The sequence below is a fragment of the Daphnia pulex genome, chromosome 6 (assembly GCF_021134715.1).
Source record: "Daphnia pulex isolate KAP4 chromosome 6, ASM2113471v1".
Classification (NCBI taxonomy): Eukaryota; Metazoa; Arthropoda; class Branchiopoda; order Diplostraca; family Daphniidae; genus Daphnia; species Daphnia pulex.
In genome coordinates, this window is record NC_060022.1 from 4,644,446 (window position 1) to 4,659,934 (window position 15,489).

General features: G+C 41.1%; 3 protein-coding genes across 3 annotated transcripts; all 3 read left to right on the forward strand.

Moving 5' to 3' along the window:
• Window positions 1-151: 151 nt before the first annotated feature.
• LOC124195975 (sphingomyelin phosphodiesterase-like) lies at window positions 152-2,657 on the forward strand. Its single transcript, XM_046590700.1, has 9 exons — window positions 152-314; window positions 382-611; window positions 679-846; window positions 904-1,131; window positions 1,212-1,384; window positions 1,462-1,744; window positions 1,806-2,081; window positions 2,151-2,344; window positions 2,418-2,657. Exons 1-9 carry the CDS (start codon window positions 251-253, stop codon window positions 2,569-2,571), a joined length of 1,770 nt encoding a protein of 589 aa, XP_046446656.1. The 5' UTR covers window positions 152-250; the 3' UTR covers window positions 2,572-2,657.
• Window positions 2,658-2,920: 263 nt separating this feature from the next.
• On the forward strand, window positions 2,921-6,119 carry LOC124196160. The gene is made up of 4 exons (XM_046590973.1): window positions 2,921-3,760; window positions 3,832-4,218; window positions 4,648-5,373; window positions 5,442-6,119. Exons 1-4 carry the CDS (start codon window positions 3,062-3,064, stop codon window positions 5,829-5,831), a joined length of 2,202 nt encoding a protein of 733 aa, XP_046446929.1. The 5' UTR covers window positions 2,921-3,061; the 3' UTR covers window positions 5,832-6,119.
• A 326-nt stretch (window positions 6,120-6,445) lies between these two features.
• Window positions 6,446-11,936, forward strand: LOC124195974 (actin-interacting protein 1-like). Its single transcript, XM_046590699.1, has 12 exons — window positions 6,446-6,681; window positions 6,876-6,997; window positions 7,067-7,157; window positions 7,224-7,371; window positions 7,430-7,578; window positions 7,646-7,801; window positions 7,871-8,136; window positions 8,197-8,514; window positions 8,863-8,982; window positions 9,049-9,207; window positions 9,548-9,698; window positions 11,094-11,936. The coding sequence occupies exons 1-12, from the start codon at window positions 6,666-6,668 to the stop codon at window positions 11,204-11,206; spliced, it is 1,809 nt and encodes a 602-aa protein (XP_046446655.1). The 5' UTR covers window positions 6,446-6,665; the 3' UTR covers window positions 11,207-11,936.
• The last annotated feature ends 3,553 nt before the right edge of the window (window positions 11,937-15,489 follow it).

Here is a 15,489-nt window from a genome sequence, read left to right on the forward strand (position 1 = left end):
CATTACGGATGTCAAATAAGACTGACATTCGTTCCACCTGTCATAAACACGTGATAATCTATAATCCTAACTCCAGACGACGGGTAAGAAAGATAGTCTGAAGATATGGCTGTGTAACATAAGTACAAAACAAGGACATGATTGAGCTTGATAATTTAGACGAAATAGGTAAACGCTAGTCCGAGACCTTATAACTTGTCCTGATCCTTTATTTTCGTGACTGTTTGTCATAAGTGGTCGTTGACGCTGAATGATGCGCTGGTCCTCGTTAATCTTCATCGCCCTGTTGGGTGGCTCCTTTACACTACTCGAAGGTACATACAAATTATTGGCCGAATTAATTTCCATCAATCCTTCAAAACCTTTTTCGTCTTCATATAGGAGCGCCAGCTCCCGAAACAACCAAGTTGTCGCCATCTACTGAAGATGAAGACAAGAATATTTTTACTTGTAACCTTTGCGAGGACTTTGTCAACGATATCTACGAGCTCTTACGAAATGGAACAGTAACCGACGAGCAAATTGTCGATTACATTGTCGGAATCTGCATCCGATTGGATATTTTTGCCAATCCCGATCAAGTTTGTGGTGGAATGGCTCGCATCGCTCTGGTATGGTCTTCTGTACTAATCAAATTAAATGGTTATTAATTGAATCGCATTTTCTCAATTGCTGCAGCCAACTATCAAGTACATTGACAGCACCGACGTGGTCAATGTCGGCAACGTCTGCGGAATGCTCCTGCAGGATCAAAACTGCCAATTTTCCGATGTGCAACAGTTGGAATGGACCATCGACCTCAACGCCGAAACTAAGCCGCCAGTGAATCAACCAAGCCAACCTCCGGTATGACATAATTATCTTTATAGAGGTTGAATTCTTATTCATTATCTTCTATTATAGGCAGGTTCACCAACTGTCAAAGTGCTACACTTGGCCGACATCCATTGGGATCCGGAATACCTGGCTGGATCGAATGCCGAATGCGGAGATCCGCTCTGTTGTCGTGAAACTTCGGGGGAAGTTGTCAACGTCACAGCCGCCGCCGGTTACTGGGGGGATTATCGCACCTGTGATTTACCCTGGTATTTAGTAGAAAATGCAGTTTCTCAAATGGCTGCACTACACCCGGTAAGAATAATGGCTCTAGAAAAATTATTAAACCCAAATTAAATCAACGAGAGAATAATCGCTATTGATAACAATTTCAGGATGTTGCTTATATCATCTGGACGGGAGATTTGACTCCTCACGACGTCTGGTCAACCGCTAAAGACGAAAATATCATGATCATTGATCGTTTAATGACTCTGATACAACAACAATTTCCCGGAGTTCCTGTATACCCAACCTTAGGGAACCACGAGTCTCACCCAGTCAACACGTAAATTCTTAAATTAACTTAATTTGAAATGAATTAGCTACAAATATTTGATATTGTGTTTTTATTAATGACTCCAGTTTTGCTCCACCTGAAATTACTGATGTTGAGCTCAACACTGCCTGGCTGTACGACGAAGCTGATAAGCAATGGGCTCGATGGCTTCCGGCGGAAGTCTCGGCTACCATCCGTTACGGAGGTTTCTATACCGCACTGGTCCAGCCCGGTCTACGCATAGTTTCGATGAACATGAATTATTGCTACACACTCAATTATTGGACATATTTCAAGTCACAAGATCCAGCCTCCAGTCTTCTTTGGCTTAGTCAAATTCTAGAGGAAGCGGAACTTAATGGCGAAAAAGTACAGTACTCTTTCTATTTCATTCCAAAATAATAGTAAAAATATAACTTCCATATTATAGGTTCATATTCTCAGTCATATTCCACCTGGCAATGGCGATTGCTGGACGATTTTTAGTCGAGAATTCGCCAGAATTATCAATCGATTCGAATCGACTGTGGCAGCTCAATTTTACGGCCACACCCATAAAGACGAATACAAAATTTTCTACGACACGGTCGACGTCGCTAGGCCTGTTAATGTGGCCTTTATCGCACCCAGTCTTACCACTTATTCTAAGCTCAATCCCGGGTACCGGACTTACACTGTCGACGGACCAAGAACCAATTCCACTTGGGTATATGTTGCGCAACGTTAAAGAAACAACAAAATCTTTTAACAGCCCTAAATTCCTTAATTATTAAAGGCCGTACTTGACATCAACACGTACATCATGAACCTGACGGACTCTAATCTAAAAGGTTCCGAAGTCGATCCGGTTTGGTTTGAACTCTATCAAGCTAAGCAGGAATATGGACTTGATGATTTAAGTCCGCAGTCGATGGACACACTCTTCCAACGGATGGTGACCGATGACGCTCTTTTCCAGCTCTATTTCAAGTATACACGCAAATTAATTTTATAATGCATTTGAATTTGGCGCCGTATAACATGAACTTTGGTCTTTTAAAAGGAACTACCATAAGAATGCGGATCAGGTTGTAGCCGAGGGTTGCACAGGCCGCTGTCGCTCGAATATGCTATGCCGTATCGTCACCACCGACATTGCCGACCAAAGTAAATGCGATCAGATTCGTCACCAGATTTTCAGCCATCCCGAGTTTTGATGAAACTATAGCTATAAACCGCTGTCTGTATTATTTGTCTACATTTTTAGCCTATCGTCCAATAAAAATACGAGTTATGCATGTCAGACAAAGCCACTTACAGAATCAAATATTGTAATAATTTTTAACGTCTAGATAAATGAAGTTAAGAAAATTAAGACATTTTACAGATAACAGTCTGGTAAGGTAAGTGACGGAGGATATTATCTTCCATGTTTGGTCAGCTATGTATTTAAATGTACACGGGAAGTGACGCTAGACGATTTCTGACACGTCCATTTGCTCACAAGTAGTTGCTCAACGTTTATCACTTGGATCTTATCAGCTGAGGGCTAAAAAATTCAAACGTTTGCGTTTCGTATCTGAAGTAGAAAAGCCACGAACCAAAGAAACTCAAATTGTCTAGTATCCATCTTGGGCGAGTGTGCATCGGATTTTCCTTTTTTTCCACCTGCTTTTCTTTAGTTAGGGCGACACATAACGACATAAAATGTTTCCAGATTTAATGGCCCTGAAGGGCCTTTTTAAAATTGATCCCATTAAAACCGATAACAATATATTTCGTTGCCACTACAAGTTGACGGTGATTTTTTTAGCTGTGTCGGCGACGTTGGTTTCCTTGAATCAATACGTCGGTGATCCTATCGATTGCTTCATCAACGCCGAAAAGAGTCCGTTTCCCAACAAAGTTCTCGACAACTACTGCTGGATCCATTCTACTCATACCTTACCGAATCAGCCGGGCATCAAGGCGGACGGATCCATGGCCATTCCCGGTCTTGGCACCCCAAAAGAAGGTGAAGAAATGAGATACCACAAGTACTACCAATGGGTTGGATTCTTCCTCATGTTCCAGGCCATCACCTTCTATTTGCCTCGCTTCATCTGGAAATTCTGGGAAGCCGGAAGGATGAAGACCTTGGTGGAAGATTTGAGCTCTTCCGTCATGCCGTCAGAAGTTGAAAAAGCTGCCAAACAAAACCTAGTCGAATATCTTTTAGTCAATGTGAATCAGCACCAAATATACGCCTTCATCTTCTTCGGCTGCGAAGTGCTCAACGCCATCAACATCGTCGGTGAGATATTCTTGGTGGACACGTTCCTCGGTGGCGAGTTCACTGAATACGGCGGAAATGTTCTCTCCCAAACCGGAATGGATCCGGAAGATCGTGTCGATCCAATGTCATACGTAAGGAATTAAGCCCGACATCTTGTAATTGTTACATAATGATTTAATCACGTCTTATTTTTTATTTTAAGGTATTTCCCAAAGTGACCAAATGCTTGTTCAAGATGTACGGCCCGTCTGGAACCGTCCAACGCTTTGACGCCTATTGCGTTCTACCCGTCAACATTCTGAACGAAAAACTGTTCATTTTCCTTTGGTTTTGGTACGTCATTCTCGCCGTTGTGACCGGCATCGGCCTATTGTACCGAATCTTCACTCTGGTTTTGCCCAAACTTCGAATGTTCCTCCTGCGGAGACGAACCGGACGTGATTTAAATGTCCGCCAAGTCGAAACCGTCTTCCGTCGATGTCAGATCGGCGATTGGTTTGTCCTGATGCTCGTTAGTAGCAATGTCAACCAGTGGATCTTCCAGGAAGTGATAGACGAACTTGCTGAAAAGTTCAAAGGCAAAGACATTTAAAAAAACAATTACAAATTTTTGCAACTATAAGGCGATGAATAATTAACCTTTCACCATTTGTAAATTAAGCGCGACGTTCAAAACCAAATTTCGAATGCAAAATTCTGCTCTTTAAAACGAGTCGCGCGTCTGCTGTTGTGTGTAGACCTTTTTTTTGAAATTGTATACAGTACACGGAAAATTTGTTAATTCTCATGTTCGCCTTTATTTGTATTACTCCAAAGTTCTTTCCTCCCTAGTTCAGACGTTTGTTCGTGTTTTTATCTTATCAGCTCAAAAGTGGAGACGCAACCCCCTAAAGTTTTCTTCCTTTCTTATCTCAAAAGTTGAAGTAGGCGGTGTACAATATTTAGTGTTTAGTGTAGCCACCTGAAAGAGCGTGTGACAACTGGCAACTGTCACTGTTGCTTCCCGTAATTGAATTAGGCTACGCGTTTCATTTTAAATAAAAAAATGTTAGGGGAAATAAGTGCATTAAAGGGGATATTAAAGGTTGATCCCGTCAAGGTAGATGGTAATATTTTTCGTTGTCATTACAAGTTGACGGTGATTTTTCTTGCGCTTTCTGCTACGCTCATCTCGTTGAAACAATACGTTGGAGATCCTATCGATTGCATCATCAACGCTGAGAAGAGTCCTGTTGAAAGTGGTGTGCTGGACCAATACTGCTGGATTCATTCTACTCACACTCTGCCGAACGAGCCGGGCATGAAAGCGAATGGATCGAGACCGATTCCTGGTCTTGGTACCCCGAAGGAAGGCGAGCAGATGATTTACCACAAGTATTACCAGTGGGTTGGATTCTTCCTCATCTTCCAGGCCATCACGTTTGTCTTACCTCGGCTCGCCTGGAAATTCATGGAAAGTGGGCGGATGCGGTCGCTATTGGAAGATTTGCAATTTTCTCCAGTGGAGACGCCAGTGCAGAAAAATGCTAAAGTTAACCTCGTCGACTACTTATTCACTAATGTGGGCCAACACCAAGTTTACGCTTCCAGTTACTTTGTCTGCGAAGTCCTGAACGCCATCAACATCCTCTGTCAGATTTTCTTGGTGGACGCGTTCCTCGGTGGTGAATTCCTCGAATATGGCGGAAACGTAGTGGCTGCATCTGTAATGGATCCTGAGGATCGCACCGATCCCATGTCTTACGTATGAATCCTTGTATCCATTTCTCTTTGAAACTGATTAATAATTATTTTATTTTTACTTATTTCTAGGTATTTCCCAAATTAACCAAATGTTTGTTCAAGATGTACGGACCTTCTGGTACCATACAGCAGTACGACGCCTTATGTATTTTACCTGTGAACATTCTGAACGAAAAGGTCTTCATTTTTCTCTGGTTCTGGTACGTCATTCTGGCCATTCTGACCGGCATCGACCTTGTGGTTCGAGGCATCACTTTGCTTTTCCCCCGAGTTCGACTCTTTTTCTTGAAGAGACAAGCTGGACGCAATATTGATTTCGATCACGTCGAAACTGTTTTCCGACGATGTCAGATTGGCGACTGGTTTGTCCTGATGCTCATCAGTAGCAACATTAACCAGTGGACTTTTCAAGAGATTTTACGAGGACTTGCCCTAAAGTTCAGAGGCAAAGACATTTAAATAAGACAGGAGATCAAATTCAAATTATTCTCAGATATTTCTGCGTTCTGTGTGATCACGATTTATTTTTTAAATTTTTGGCAGCTTTAATTATTGCGCAATTTTTCGCTATTTCAAATTCAACAGGGGAAAACTGGTGTTGGCTAATGAATCATTGTGTCGCAACATGCACTATTGCACTCATGTGATCATGTCATCTTTACGCATTCTATTGTTTCACAACATTTCGTTTTCTAGTTTTACTTAGCTCCTTCGCTTCAAGAAATAAACTTATTTCTCTATTATTAATTTCCTTTGTTGCAACTTGCACTCTGGCAGTGATACAATAATATGTTATCACGCTAATAACTATATGTATAGACCGCTGATAATCGTAGCGTAAAACTGCAGGTGACGAGACATCACGATTTTAGAACAGGAATGTTTTCATAACCAAACAAACTGTTGTCACAACTTTAGAAATAAAGAATTCGTGGTTAAACAAATTTGCCGCAAAAAAAAAGCACAGCTGACCGCATTTGTTTAAAAATACATGAAACTATATAGTCGAGATTTATCGAATTGATCTGATTATTTTTTTAAAAAAAGATCCCATGCCCAAATTTGGGTGTATAATTTTTTTTCTTTTCTTTTTCCTGTGACGTCACAAGAGGTGGGAAGGGGGATACGTGTGGAAATAAGATAAGCCGCCTTAAACGCCCCACCCTCTCTTGTGGAAGTAGCAGAAGAAAAATTCACTATTTGTCTGACGGAGTGACGGGCTGTAACGGCGTCTATCTACCTCTAACTCTATACTCAACTCGCCGGCGTGAGTGTTTGACTGCCAACGGAGCAATGTCGTTTACAAATAGTAAGTAATACTGAAATGTAAAGGGAAAATCGATTGTCTCTTCAGGATTTCAACGTTTTCTGTCAACAGTTGGGTTCTTGGTGCAACGGTTATGAATGATTTACTAAGCTCTGTGAAAGTCGTCAAACTTTCCCATTTTGTCACAAGTTAGTCATTCTGTTTGATTGAATAGCCTCCTTTCTTTTTCTCCACAGAGGCTTTGTTTGCTTCCTTGCCCAGGACACAACGGGGGCAGCCACTGGTTTTGGGTGGAGATCCCAAAGGGAAAAATTTCCTGTACACTCATGGAAACAGTGTGATTATTCGAAACATTGAAGTAAGTGACACACCTCGATGAATCATACTCGAGATCCAGGCTTAACATTTTTCCCCCCTGCTATTCCAGAATCCTGAGATTGCTGAAACTTACACCGAACATTCTTGCCAAGTGAATGTTGCCAAGTATTCCCCCAGTGGATTTTACATAGCGTCTGCTGGTAAATGACAGGATACAAACAAAGCATTAGCATACCATTAAATACTAATGGAAAAAAAACTTCTAGATCAATCTGGCAAAGTCAGGATTTGGGATACTGTAAACAAGGAGCATATCTGCAAGATTGAACTTCAACCATTTGCTGGACCAATCAAGGATTTAGCCTGGTCTCCTGATAATCAGCGAATGGTTGTGGTTGGAGAGGGCAGGGAATGGTAACATTCTTTTAACATTCCTTTTTGATAAGGAATTCATTTGTCAACATTTTTCTAGTTTTGGTCATGTTTTCTTGGTTGATACCGGTACTTCCAATGGCACGATTGGTGGGCCTTCCAAGCCCATCAACTCTTGCGACTTCCGACCTGCAAGGCCTTTTAAAATTATCGCCGGAAGTGAAGATAACTCGGTTACTGTTTTCGAAGGTCCTATTCTGCGTCATATAAATTTTTTCAGATGTGTTTATTCTGAATTTTTTCTTTGATGTTACAGGTCCTCCATTCAAGTGGAAGATGACTAAAACCGAACACCAACGCTTCGTTCAATCCGTTCGCTACTCTCCAAACGGCGATCACTTTGCCACTGGTGGTTTTGATGGCAAAATCTTTGTTTACGATGGAAAGACATCAGACCTGATCGGCGAATTAGGTACGAAATCGCGAAATCTTTTCCACCATAGGAATTTCTACATAATTCAAAATATTTAAAATTTAACAGGTAGCCCAGCGCACAATGGAGGAGTCTACGCTGTTTCTTGGAGCCCCGACAGCAAGACTTTGCTGTCTGCCTCTGGTGACAAGACATGCAAGACTTGGGATATAGCTACTATGAGCCTCATTACCGAGTTCCCCATGGGCACCGCTATTGAAGATCAACAAGTCTCTTGTTTATGGCAGGGAAAACACATGTTGTCCGTTTCTTTGGCGGGGCACATTTCTTACCTAGATCCTGCCAACCCAAGCAAACCTCTTCGTGTTATTAAGGTGCATATCATTTCATGCGATCCTATGGTTTATAAACTAATGAATTATTCGACGTCTTAGGGCCACAACAAACCGATAACTGTCATGACTGTGAACAAGAATCGTGACACTGTGTTCACTGGCTCGCATGATGGTTACATTACCAGTTGGGACGTGGCCACTGGAGAGAGTAATCGAATCGAAGGTGTTGGCCATGGCAATCAAATGAACGGCATGGTCACTCTGGGCGAATCGATTTTCACTTGCGGTATCGACAACGCAATCAAGGAGGTCAATGTAATGACTAAATCCTTCACCAATACCAACATTAAGTTGGCGTCCCAGCCCCGAGGATTAGCCGGGGATGGCACTACTCTCATCGTCCCGTGTGAGAAGGAGGTAGGATCTAAAAACACATAGCATTTTCGTTCTTTTCCAGAAGATGGCACGAAAGTAGCTGCGTGTCTTTGAAATAAAGTTGAGAAAACATCCCTCAATTCTGAGAACTTAACTAGAAACTTTTGGTTTCATTTAGGGCGATATTTTAGTTTGTTTTTGCTGATATTAGTATCCTATATCTACGATCTAAATTAAGAACAATATTGCTGAATTTGCCAATATGTTTAGTAATTTTGTGCATACCCTATGTAAATTGATACAGCATTTCGCTTAAATTAGAAAAAAGCATTCGCCAAACTTCGATTGAAGGTTAAATCGTTATTGACTGACGGACTATTTTTGAAACAGATTGCAGTTATTCAGGACGGTCGGCAAGTATCGAGTGTGAGCGTTAACTTTGAACCATCCTGTGCTTCCATGAACGGTCACCATCCGGATGTTGCTGTTGGCGGAACTACTGACCACAAGGTTGAGGAAATTGACACACTAACACGAATGAAAAGTTTGCAATAATTTTATCGTTGCCGAATTTAGCTCCATGTGTACATTTTGCACAGCGGCAACTTGACGCCACGAATGGAACTGGACCACAGCGGCCCCATCACGGATTGCGCTTTTTCGCCCGACAACCAATACCTGGCAGTTGCTGACGCCAACCGCCTTGTCACTCTTTATGGATTGCCTAGCTATGAGGTAAGTTACTTAAGGAAATTGAATAAGCACATGTGTCAGACTTTTCAGTCTCCAAACAATGTACCGTAATTGTATTTGGGAGTTGATGTTGAGCCCGGCTTGTATTAACACAGTTTGAATGCCATGGAAGAGACATCCATCGATCTCGTGTCGATTGAAGCCATCCAATTCCCACTATGTTATTGGATGGCAATGGAGTTAGTTACTTGATGTAACCTTGTGATCTTACAAGCGAAAGGGTCCCGGGACATGTCTCCTATTTGTTTAGATTTGTCGACCTTCAAGGGATTCCGTCGGTCGATAATATTCAGTTAACTCGATTTTCTTGTTTGTCACACAGGTGGCTAGCAAAGAAGTTTGGGGTTACCATACTGCTAAAGTCAATTGCGTCGCCTGGAGTCCCGACTCGACTCTACTAGCATCCGGAAGCTTGGACACTTCCATTATCGTTTGGAGCGTGGAGAAGCCGAATAAACGCCTCATTATCAAGAGTAAGTCAAATTAGGAAATAATTTGGGGAAAAAAAAGGAACGGAAACGTAAGGTTTCGTCGTTTCTGAATCTATGGGACATTTAATTGTCCGAGATAGGAACTCGCAACCATACATGTTTTAACTCAAGAGATGAAACGTTGAAAAAGGGAATCGAGACATTTGTTTTTTTCAACTTTCATTTACCCTTTGACCTGACGGGCTATCAGAACGGGAAAATTTTTCCTTCACGAAGTTGTAGACTTCATTCAAGTATAATCATTCGTTTGCAGATCAAGCGTTTTTAAGAAAGCCCGTTCGATTTTGTCCCAGCTTGGGCTAAACGGAAGTCGTGAATTTTTATTAACCTTTTATTTTTTCTTAAATAATACCCGGAATTTGTCCGAGCAGACATAATATTTGATGATAGCGAAATGCGTGTTAGACTGCGTCAATAGTCCATCCCACTACAAAAAAATGTCGGACTTGAAGGGCACAATATTTAGAATTGCGTTTTAAAAGTTCAAACAAAAAGGTTTTGGGAATTTTCCGAGAAATTTGAGAGGGCGGGAGTCTGTGCCGTCTAGCATGAATCGACTTAACTCAAGCCGATCCTTGTAAACCCTCCCCGATCTCTTTGCAGAGGACGAATGAATTGAAGGCTTTGTGAGAGTTCAAGGCTGAAAACATTTCTTTTAGCCTTCCTACTATTGGATTAGAAGGATGCATCAATCGCGGATTGGTCCGCTCAATATCGGATGCTGCTCGCCTGCTCCCATTTGAACAGCATCCCAATATTTCACATTTCGATCGTATTGCAGAACATTGCGCGCACAAACACTTCTTTTCACCCAAACAGCCACCACGTACACTTGTGTTCACGTGACTTCTCACTGGCCTCTTTTTCTGCTGACGCACATTTTTCAGTCAAATAAAAAACAGAAAACTCGCCCGTCATTTGGCTTAATTTGATGCAAGTCTATACAGAACGTCTACCCCTCGAGATTGCACTTTGTATAAACACTTGTTACATTGTTAGACGCAGTAGCTGTTGGCGTTAATCCAAATCGTGCCGCCGCTTGTGGGGAGCCTATCAAAATGCATCCATTTTCATCGCTAACATATAAACGGTCGATGTATAAGCAATGTCTGACCGCTGTTATATAAAAAGGCGTTGTAATTGGAAGCTAGCTTGTCTATATGAACTTGGTTTTTGATCAGGAAATGGCCTCTTTGTTGAACCCTGTTGGTTTTGCGTCACCAAAATGTGATATTATCCCAAGGGCTGCGATAGTGGATTGTATTGGTAGCGAATGTCCAGAAGAACCCAATGCACTCTCGTACTGTTGCTCTGTTTTTCTTTTTAATGAAATTGTTTTTTTGTTTACTCATCTTGTTCCGTGTTCTTGATTGATAGATGCCCACCCACAGAGCCAGATCACCGGTATTGCTTGGTTGGACAACAACACAATCGTTTCGGTTGGCCAGGACTGCAACAGTCGCTACTGGGACATCCGCAATTTCCCCTGAAACTGTTGAACCAACAACAAAAGATTAAGGGGAAATTCGACCAAGTCATGATGATGGTTGATTGCTATTACATTATTATTAATTTACTACTACTACTAAAAAAAAAAAATTTACTACATCAGTACTACTATTTACTTCCGTTTCCCAGTCTGTCTCTCTATCCCACTGTCAACAAACGCCATTCGCTGGTCCATATTCTTCCTCCCCCTCTGAATCAAGCAAGCACCAGAGTCTTTAAGAATTAACAAATAAGAGTGGCCTTATTATATTATTACTATTATTTTGCAATGGTCTACCAGTGCTATTTAGAATCGTGATCGCCTCGAAGCGTCTCGTCTATTACCCGCCCTATAATAGCCACGAAACCACACCCTCACCCACCCACCCACCCTCTTTTTTTGTTTTCATTTGTTGTCTCTTTGAAGGGACATATAGTCTTCCTTATTATTTTGCCCAGTTGTTTTCTCGGTTGATTGGACCGACATGTTCAGGTCTCGTCTGTATGTTGGCGATAGAAAGAAAGAAAAAAAAGAAACAACAACAAACAATATTGGTTATACGTAGCTCTTCCCCCCCACCCTTCTTGTTTGGTTGTCTCTGCGTTATTCCATTTCTTTTTCACACACACAATTATTATCACCATTTTTCTTTTGTTTTTTCATTTGCGTGTTTTGCTGATTCTTTAATTGCCTGAGAATTCATAAAAAACTAATGTATCTGAAGTGAAAAATTATGACCTTTTATTTATTAGGTAATAACGTGCGATGAGTCAAATGCGTGTTTACATACGCGACCAATTTGACCTTCTGATACCGCTTATCCCTACCGCTCTACCACCACTGTACTTTGAGTATCGAGTATTATGTGGGACTCTTCCGACGGTGGTCATCGGTGGTCATTGCGAAATCAATTTTTGAATGGTCAAGGCAGATGCTTATGTTACTCGCCACCGGAAACTGTCAAAGAGAACGAGCCATCAGATGTTCTTTTTTACGTTCTCAATAGTCGTCGTGTGACGTACTTACAACTCAAAGTTGTTTGTTCACAGCGGATGAATCTCATTAAGCACAGTCATGCTGAACTGAGACTTTGTTATTTTTGCATGAAGATGGGATTTTTTCTTTTTACTTACAGAAAACCGCAGGAGGAAAGAGGGTGGTGTGATTGTGGACGTCACAGTAATCAAGCTGATTCGTGAATTTTCGTCTTTTTTTCAATTTTTCCCGCCATGGTTGTAATAGAGTAAACGACGCAAGAGAATTCTCGGGAAATCTTCCGAATGTTGTTGAGATTTTGGCCGGAATTCGTCGGTTATTGAGGACCAGTAAAAACGGGACGTTGACTTTGATGCTGATTGGGTTGGTCGAAATATCGGCGGATGCCACGAGTCGTTATTTCGCTAACGAGGCAAGATCGATTCAAGGAGTTTAGCAAATAAAACAAGAAATCAATACAAAACGAGAGGAAGTCCATCCTCCTTTTCTTTGCAATGATTTGATGTTCCAGATGAACTTTTGACCCGGAAACTCCCCAACCTTGACAGCATATAATGTGTAACAACATCAAACCGTTACAAAAGCGGACGACGTTTTTTACGATCGCCCACGCGATTTTAACTGTCATGATGATCGAGTCTATTCCTCAGTGAATGAATAATTGGTTTTTTGAATTTTCTCTTGCTTGCTGGTATAAATGCAGCCCTGAATCAAAGAATATCGGTTATTCTTCGAGTATTACTGTATTAGCTCGTTAAAACAGCAACATGCTGAAGAACTTGGCACTGCTGGGCATTTTTTAATTGTTTATTTGGGGGCTGGGCATCTTTAATTGTTTATTATTTTACGCTTTAAAAAATTCCCGGTCTACGTGCGGTCTTTCTTTTTAAAATGTTAAGCTGGTTAGTTGTCTAGACAAGCAGTGATGGTTCAAAGGGACTTGTTTCACGAATTTCGTCTTGCATATATCGCAAGAACCATTTGATCACGTAGGTTTGTTGACGGACGTCTTTGTCGCATCTCGAGACCTTTTTTCCCTCTTGAACAGTGGCCAAACCCCAACATCATGGGGGTTTCATCTGCGTCTTTGACCACCGAGATCATCACCCGACACCAATATCAATTCCAGGGAAATAAAGTAACAACCAGAGTTTGATGTTCTTTAATGGATGTCGTTAAACCAAGGACAATTTCAATTTCACATTTAATTACATTATGTTCACTATTGTGTGTGTCCCACGTGTTAAATCAAGATAAGCTATCATTTAGTTGTTTTAAGTCATAATTAAATATCTAAGGTTGTGGTCGAAATGCTGTTATAAAATAACTCGGACTGGCAACTCGAATTGGCGAACAAGAGAAGGCCGTTTATCGTGCGACTTGTCTTGTTCGCCATTTGGCGGCTGTTTGATTATTTGAGTTTCGAAAAAGTTTCGCAATTAAATTGTCAGGGCCAATGACACGATCAACTATAACCTCGGTCTGCATTTGAGAGTTTTCATTTTAGCTTGACTGCCAGTAGATGTTTGAATGTGGTTGTGTATGTCGGAAAAAAAACAGACTGTTTTGACTAATGGACGGCACGTGCATGCATGTTATTGAATTTTGGTACGTTCACAGTTGAGAGTTGGTCATTTTACATTATATTTCATTTCTCAAGATTCTTGAATAGTCATAAATATTTGATATTTGCGTTGCTGGCGATTTAAAATGACCCTTTGCCATAAAGTTGAATAAGATGAGGAGGCGAACCGGTTTAGTTGAGTTCATTTGTATGTTATTGAGAAAGAAGCGCACTCTGCACCGCTCACTTTATTAGGCTGTACACTGTACAGTTTTCATTCCATACAATCACAACTCCTTATTCGTAAAAAATAGCACGTACGCAACAAATCAGCCAATTAACTATAGTGCTGTTCAGATTAGAATTTGAATCATTACAGATGGCCCTTTGTTGGTTGTTGACAAGTGCTGTTCATTTTGAATGACTATGGGCCTTTTGTGTTTGCAGCTGTCAGGATAGGATGCGGGATCCGATCAAAATTGCGCATGTTTTATTTAGTGAAGTGATGAAAGTTTGCTTGGTTTTCATATTTTTCAAGAAATTTTTTATTTTTAAGGACTTTATCAAATGTGCGCCTCAGATATTTCTCTATTGACGTAATAGACTCATTAGTGGAAGATGCGCAGTGGCTAACAGATGGATGGTGACTTCTTATCAGGCAAACTGACCGCGGCTGATCGCACTTGTCCGTGACTGTGCGGCTTGCGCCTGCAAACCTAAACAGGCGCATATGCCATGATGGCGGCCTTATTGACCACCGAGTGTGGTCTATATAGGGTATTAATCTGCTATACATTTTCGCTGTTTACATAAACAACCAACACACTGTCTAGCAAGTAGACTTCTTCGAATCTGTTTCGAAATGACGTACAAAATCCAGCCGCTCTTCTTACGAATTTTGTCGCACTTGTTGAATTTTGTTTTAAAACTAACTGTTGATCGGCATGGAAACGATCGATTTGATGATTAGAACTAGCCAAAGGGTAACCCGATGCTTTTGAATCGCCAACGGGCTGACCAATGGGCGCTTGTATAGGCTGCCTAGTCAATATTCAAAAGTGGTTTGAAGACTTAGGAAGCAGCCCATTTTTTATCCTGTTGTTGCCACAAGGAAAAAACTTTGCGCAGTTGCGGGAGCTTTGATAATCGCCTAAAATCCCCGCGATACAAAATGCAAAACGATCGTCACTCAAACAAATGTTTTCGCCTTTTTTCAAATGTACCAAGTCATTATCTAAAAGTGCCCTGTCAGAAATGAAATGACTAAAATACGACGATAGCAATGCCCAATTGAGATGAATTAGCTTTGAAATCATATCGGGTTCAAGAAAAGATATAATTAACCCAAGCATCAGATGTTGACATCTGTTTCGCTATTTTGGGTTCACGCAAATTTTATTGCTCTATTTATATTTACGTACTCAATCCTCAAGTTCGATACCGCAATCTTTGCTTTCGACGCTGCCATTTCAAATAATCAATAAATACAAGGTCTTTTTTTTTTTTTAATTAATTCAAAATGTTCTTCATTGACGACTCGGACCGTGCTGAATTATAATTGCTATAAGGTAATGTTGTAGCCTGCTTGCACGCTAGTCTCCAGCCACTATGTAAGAAACCATTCTGCCGCGGACGTTGATCGTATTTAACTTGATCTGCACACGAGTGCAGATCAAGTTAAGAGTGGAGATCAGAGAGTCTACGGCTTTATTATGACGGGGGTG

What these genes read in the sequence shown, in the direction of transcription:
- LOC124195975 (XM_046590700.1), top strand. Translation starts at nt 251, where the DNA reads ATGATGCGCTGGTCCTCGTTAATCTTCATCGCCCTGTTGGGTGGCTCC. An exon ending in CTCCTTTACACTACTCGAAG is followed by an intron (nt 315 to 381) that starts GTACATACAAAT and finishes GTCTTCATATAG; the next exon opens with GAGCGCCAGCTCCCGAAACA. An exon ending in GAGTCTCACCCAGTCAACAC is followed by an intron (nt 1,385 to 1,461) that starts GTAAATTCTTAA and finishes TAATGACTCCAG; the next exon opens with TTTTGCTCCACCTGAAATTA.
- LOC124195974 (XM_046590699.1), top strand. An exon ending in AACCTCTTCGTGTTATTAAG is followed by an intron (nt 8,137 to 8,196) that starts GTGCATATCATT and finishes TCGACGTCTTAG; the next exon opens with GGCCACAACAAACCGATAAC. An exon ending in ATGGATTGCCTAGCTATGAG is followed by an intron (nt 9,208 to 9,547) that starts GTAAGTTACTTA and finishes TTTGTCACACAG; the next exon opens with GTGGCTAGCAAAGAAGTTTG.
- LOC124196160 (XM_046590973.1), top strand. Translation starts at nt 3,062, where the DNA reads ATGTTTCCAGATTTAATGGCCCTGAAGGGCCTTTTTAAAATTGATCCC. An exon ending in AGTTCAAAGGCAAAGACATT is followed by an intron (nt 4,219 to 4,647) that starts TAAAAAAACAAT and finishes TAATTGAATTAG; the next exon opens with GCTACGCGTTTCATTTTAAA. An exon ending in GCACCGATCCCATGTCTTAC is followed by an intron (nt 5,374 to 5,441) that starts GTATGAATCCTT and finishes ACTTATTTCTAG; the next exon opens with GTATTTCCCAAATTAACCAA.